The 6,182-nt window shown below is 30.2% G+C and overlaps 1 protein-coding gene and 2 long non-coding RNA genes across 9 annotated transcripts in view; 1 reads left to right on the top strand and 2 right to left on the bottom strand.

The window, feature by feature from the left end:
- Positions 1–1,469, top strand: part of LOC108745206 (MOXD1 homolog 2) — a 114,590-nt gene extending 113,121 nt beyond the window's left edge. Inside the window, exon 7 of the mRNA XM_025981529.1 lies at positions 680–1,469. Within this exon, the coding sequence (XP_025837314.1) occupies positions 680–1,006 (327 nt within the window). The 3' untranslated portion in view covers positions 1,007–1,469. The remainder of the gene's footprint in view (positions 1–679) is intronic.
- An 18-nt stretch (positions 1,470–1,487) lies between these two features.
- On the bottom strand, positions 1,488–2,943 carry LOC108745262. 3 transcript variants are annotated; one of them, XR_001939085.2, is made up of 4 exons: positions 2,894–2,943; positions 2,583–2,835; positions 2,432–2,520; positions 1,488–2,370 (listed from the first exon to the last, which is right to left on the bottom strand). It is a non-coding gene; the product is annotated as an uncharacterized LOC108745262 (long non-coding RNA). The 3 variants fall into 3 exon arrangements; XR_001939084.2 differs by having other exon boundaries at positions 2,579–2,923; XR_001939083.2 differs by having other exon boundaries at positions 2,583–2,923.
- A 760-nt stretch (positions 2,944–3,703) lies between these two features.
- Positions 3,704–5,991, bottom strand: LOC112906748. 5 transcript variants are annotated; one of them, XR_003232556.1, is made up of 5 exons: positions 5,720–5,991; positions 5,405–5,661; positions 5,258–5,346; positions 5,083–5,196; positions 3,704–4,041 (listed from the first exon to the last, which is right to left on the bottom strand). It is a non-coding gene; the product is annotated as an uncharacterized LOC112906748 (long non-coding RNA). The 5 variants fall into 5 exon arrangements; XR_003232555.1 differs by having other exon boundaries at positions 5,072–5,196; positions 5,405–5,988; XR_003232557.1 differs by having other exon boundaries at positions 3,704–4,037; positions 5,405–5,988.
- Between the last annotated feature and the right edge of the window lie 191 nt (positions 5,992–6,182).

Raw genomic sequence — 6,182 nt, 5'->3', positions numbered from 1 at the left:
GTGCCTTGGAATGTAGAAAGAAAAGATCAGAGCAAGCGTTTGTTCATTATTACGTTATAGGAGGGTAGGCATCGGCACGTTTAAGATGGGAGGGAAGCAGGGGGGCAATACAAAGCAATGGACCGCACCTCATAACAACAGGTGTGACAAATCTGTTGCTGAGATGTGTAGGCAGGCTTCTGAGGTACAGGATGTTTAGAAAAAGATCGATTTTTATGGATTATATGAAGTAATTGCAGTGTTAAGTTTGGTTTTCATATTAAATTCTCTATAGGAAAGTTTGGATATAATGACTCCGTTTAAAATGACATATCGTTTATTATGACTGATTCTCAAGAAATCACATCCGGCTATAGTGACCCAAATGATTAATAATAACATTTTCGCCCATTTTTCTGGCCTTTCTTATGTATATTGATATTACAATTCATTGTTCTTTTTCTTTTTCTGTTAATAAATATATACAATTTGTAGTTTTTCTCTCTATTAAACTAAATAACTAACCAAAATAGAAAATTGTGCATATTCTAAGACTATGCTTTGTATCACGCTCGCTTAGTATGACGTGTTTGTCATTAACCTTCTATGTCATTATAAGCGGATTCTATTGTACTTAACAAAAATTTAAATGATGGTTTAATTGTTTCCTTTTTATTTTTCTTCGATTGTCTTGTCCTAGGTAAAGTGTTACAAAATTTTCTTTTTGTTTCAGGGCACGGAAAAACTGGAAACGTATTATCCTAACATAACGAAGCCGTATGTGCGAAGCGAGGCTGATCAATGTACGTACAAGCGTTACAGTACAGAGGGTTGGCCCGGGGGTACGCCGCTCCTCGAACTCAACGGTAATCATATAGAAGGTGCCGCGAGAAGTAAAGTGTCGCGAAGTAGCGTTCCCACGGGCGAAGAATCGTTAGGATTAAGTAGGATAAATTCTGCGGTCTCGAGAACGATTTCGCATATCGCGACTGCGCTCCTGACAACTCCCTTAATTTTTATCCGTTGAATGTGATCTAGCTTTTCTCCAGATTTTTCATTTCCTTTTTGATAGACTACTAGCTGGACATTTTTTATGACGTGTGCACTTCCGTATCGCGTCAGTAGCTCTGCTGTGAAGATAATCATTCAATGGTATAAGTAATAAAAAGGAAATCGAAAGTGTTAGGATGACTTTAAAAAAAAAAGATGATGGAGACGTGCGGCGATGATTACGTGATATAAATATATGTATAAAATATACAATGTAGGTGGACAAACAAAAAACTATTGCAATCGATATCGACTTTCCACGACCCTCTGACAACGTCTGCTGATGTAATAACATGTATATGTGTGTATGTGAGTGTATAAATACCTATTATATACGATAGTAATCACTCCTTTGATCCCACTCGAAAGACGTTGTGTTTAAACAGATCGTTATATTCTAGTCCTTATTATTCTGACGATCGATCGTTACAATGGATGGGAAAGAANCTTTTCTTAAGTCCTAGTATTTTTGTGGATTAAATAAATAAATAAATAAACAATAAATAAATAATGGTGTGAATCTATAAAATACACCAAAACCTAATCGAGAAGTGTTTGTAATTTTATGATGGTTTGGTAAATTATTACTGAAATTCCAAATTATAAAAAAATCTAAGCACAGTGTATAGGATCTAGTGTTAATGACAGACTTTGAATAAATACTACCATACAGTATTTGTAGTACCCCAAATAAATATTTTTAGTGTTTCAGCTTGATCATTATATTAATTTTTATCCACAGTCTCACAAAAGTCTATAATTAAGTGTTTCTCGTCATTTTGAACTTGAGTGTAGGTGTAGTATATTTACTATGTTAAAAAACGCAAAGCTTTTTGGATACTTTGAGATTTTAATACAACCGTTTTATTGGTAAGAAACTCATATGACCATACTCTTCTTATTCCAAATTATACTGAGAATCGATTATTGTTAATCAATTTTAATCATATAAGCTGTGCCTAGAGTTTAACATTTAGAACTGCAGAAATGGCTAGTAATGGAGAAATTGCGTAACATTTCTTATTATGCCTTAATTAGTAATGCACTTCAATTCTTCTTTAATTTCTACTCCAAATCTATTATCACCATATATGTATATATACTAGCTTTTCAATTTTCTAAAACAAAATAATTGTATGATAACGAAAGTAAGTGTATAGCAGTAAAATTTATACAAAATATTAAGGAATGGACCACAAATATATAAATAAATTACTAAATAAATACGTAAAACATGGAAGTGTTGTTAAATCCCCAGTCATCAAAGCATAGATTGAAATTTCCTTAGGGTACCAAAATTGTTCTTGTTCGTGATTCAAATCCAATTCCACCTGATATTACCTACAATATTAATTACTATACCAAAAACTATCACAATACACACTACACAATGTTGTAGTACTTGTAAAATAACCATCCATTCAAGGCAACCCTCAAGTTGCAAGCATTGTAAACTTTTTGTTTGCCAAGAATCAGCTGATGGTACTTAACCTAAAATTGTAATATTAAATAAACACTTATCCAAGTAAGTACATAAATGTGATATTACACACGCTTTATAACAACGAATCATTCCAATAAAACTCAGTAATAATCCTTTTTGCAGTTATTTATATTGGAATCAAGTAGTATTCATTATATTCTGTTCCAAGAATTCAGGATTAAACGACAAACCCTTCATTTAAATGGTTAAATGTATGTAATAATGCTTGGTACATACGCTTTAAAGAAAAAATCTTTTCAGCAAGCTCAAATTGCCCATGTGGCACCATAATTGGGGCCCAGTAATAGTTGAACAGGGATAACCTACACAGTTAACAATTACGTTACCAATACGTTCTGTTAAAGATATATTGACAAGTACTTGCTCCTTTAAATTAAGGGATGGAATTCAACCACGACACTTAGAAGGAANTCTTCAAAATTTTATGCAATTCAGTTTAAGTTACTTAAAAAGGTAGAAATAAAGCAAGGTTTTTTGAGGTTTTCAACAATTTCTGACATGTTTTGCAGACATTCATTAATAAGTTGTTTTCGCTTGAACTCTTATCAATTAAAATGTATTATTTATAGATTTCTGTTAAGGTTTGACCATTTTTGCCCTTTAAAATCATTAATTGATGAACAATAATCGCGATTATATATTGCGTTGCTTAACTTTTATTAAATACGTTATCAATAAAATCATAGTAGTTTATTGTAATCTATTATCAGAAGGTGTAGGTTGGGTTGCCTATACTTTAACTAAACAAAAATTGAAGGTTTTTTATTTATTGCTTTTCCATTTCAGCGTTTTAAAACTGTAAATTGATAAATACAGACTTGAGATAGTGACTACTTCGAGTGCTTGTTGAAGATGAGAGAGCTTGCGCCCTATAAAATTGGCGGATTTTAGTTTCTTAATTATTTAAATTATTATGAAATTAGACTGACTATTTTAGCACGTTAAAACCTAAAATAGATAAACTCACTCTCTTATTCAATTTACTATGAAATTAGACTTATAAATTATGTGAAGGATACTTTATTCCAATGTTAAATAAAACAACAAAGTTTCATTATTCTAATTTATTATTTGATCGCTTACTATACACTCCTGGTTATTCGTACATATCAATATAATTTTACATTTGGATAAAATAATACAAAGTATTCTATATATGTAATTGTTATTGTACATATCAATATAATTTTACATTTGGATAAAATAATACAAAGTATTCTATGTATGTAATTGTTATTACAACAAATAATAATTTTCATAAAAGGTATTTGAACTAAGAGTACTATAGCTTACGCATTACAAGTATTGACAATTTACAAGTAAAAACAAATAAAACCTAGACTTAGAGACACTTATTCAGCTTAGATACTAATTAAGATTATTTTACATCTCAATCCTATCGTATACTGATGCATTTGAAAACGAATTTCTTCTAGTTTCTCTTACATAAGCTCCATAATTCTTACTTCTCATTCTTTCTGGACTTATCCTTATCAGCAGGTACCTGTCTGAAGGATGAAATTAAATTAATACACAAAAAGTAACAATAGCTGATTACAGTTACACATATATTCTGATTTTTGAATTTGTTCACACAGAAAAATACGTTTAAGTTTTTAGAACTTTAGTAATAATTTGTTAGTGGACTAGTAAATGAAAAGCATTTGAAATTCTCAGCTTTTCGAAATCATTTTATCAGTAAATAATTCGCATCTTCTTCATATTAATCTGTTTTTAAAATATATTATTACACCGTGGTGTTTGACACACTTTTCTTAAGTCCTAGTATTTTTGTGGATTAAATAAATAAATAAATAAACAATAAATAAATAATGGTGTGAATCTATAAAATACACCAAAACCTAATCGAGAAGTGTTTGTAATTTTATGATGGTTTGGTAAATTATTACTGAAATTCCAAATTATAAAAAAATCTAAGCACAGTGTATAGGATCTAGTGTTAATGACAGACTTTGAATAAATACTACCATACAGTATTTGTAGTACCCCAAATAAATATTTTTAGTGTTTCAGCTTGATCATTATATTAATTTTTATCCACAGTCTCACAAAAGTCTATAATTAAGTGTTTCTCGTCATTTTGAACTTGAGTGTAGGTGTAGTATATTTACTATGTTAAAAAACGCAAAGCTTTTTGGATACTTTGAGATTTTAATACAACCGTTTTATTGGTAAGAAACTCATATGACCATACTCTTCTTATTCCAAATTATACTGAGAATCGATTATTGTTAATCAATTTTAATCATATAAGCTGTGCCTAGAGTTTAACATTTAGAACTGCAGAAATTGTTACTAATGGAGAAATTGCGAAATATTTCTTATTATGCCTTAATTAGTAATGCACTTCAATTCTTCTTTAATTTCTACTCCAAATCTATTATCACCATATATGTATATATACTAGCTTTTCAATTTTCTAAAACAAAATAATTGTATGATAACGAAAGTATGTGAATAGCAGTAAAATTTATACAAAATATTAAGGAATGGACCACAAGTATATAAATAAATTACTAAATAAATACGTAAAACATGGAAGTGTTGTTAAATCCCCAGTCATCAAAGCATAGATTGAAATTTCCTTAGGGTACCAAAATTGTTCTTGTTCGTGATTCAAATCCAATTCCACCTGATATTACCTACAATATTAATTACTATACCAAAAACTATCACAATACACACTACACAATGTTGTAGTACTTGTAAAATAACCATCCTTTCAAAGCAACCCTCAAGTTGCAAGCATTGTAAACTTTTTGTTTGCCAAGAATCAGCTGATGGTACTTAACCTAAAATTGTAATATTAAATAAACACTTATCCAAGTAAGTACATAAATGTGATATTACACACGCTTTATAACAACGAATCATTCCAATAAAACTCAGTAATAATCCTTTTTGCAGTTATTTATGTTGGAATCAAGTAGTATTCATTATATTCTGTTCCAAGAATTCAGGATTAAACGACAAACCCTTCATTTAAATGTTTAAATGTATGTAATAATGCTTGGTACATACGCTTTAAAGAAAAAATCTTTTCAGCAAGCTCAAATTGCCCATGTGGCACCATAATTGGGGCCCAGTAATAGTTGAACAGGGATAACCTACACAGTTAACAATTACGTTACCAATACGTTCTGTTAAAGATATATTGACAAGTACTTGCTCCTTTAAATTAAGGGATGGAATTCAACCACGACACTTAGAAGGAAATGAATTTTTATACACATTTCTCATAATTTCAAAATTCTAGATAAAAGTAGTCTAATCATAATAGTATGAAAACAAATGCAAAAAAGTTCACCCAAATTACCGCAATAAACAACAGTCAAACGGTTACGGAAGTAAGCTAAAATTGTAATTTAACTTTACAATAATTAAAAATTCGAGTGATATTTGGGTAGTTCCGTCACATAATACGTTTGCATTTACATTACACGTATTTTAATTATTTATTTTTAAATATAAAATTATTCTCTCGGCTGCAAAATAGTTGTTATAGAGCCACTTCCTTAGGGGAAAGTCTAGTAACTCTTAGTGACTTTTCTGGGGGATACCTTTTGCTACTTATGTTCTCCGGCTACCAAATTCAGAAAATTTTCAAACGCTTCGAAAAGCGGGCGAT

Source organism: Agrilus planipennis, unplaced genomic scaffold (assembly GCF_000699045.2).
Source record: "Agrilus planipennis isolate EAB-ADULT unplaced genomic scaffold, Apla_2.0 scaffold38, whole genome shotgun sequence".
NCBI classification, from domain to species: domain Eukaryota; kingdom Metazoa; phylum Arthropoda; class Insecta; order Coleoptera; family Buprestidae; genus Agrilus; species Agrilus planipennis.
Note: the sequence above shows the minus strand (reverse complement) of the source record. Positions and strands in the feature narration are given on the sequence as shown.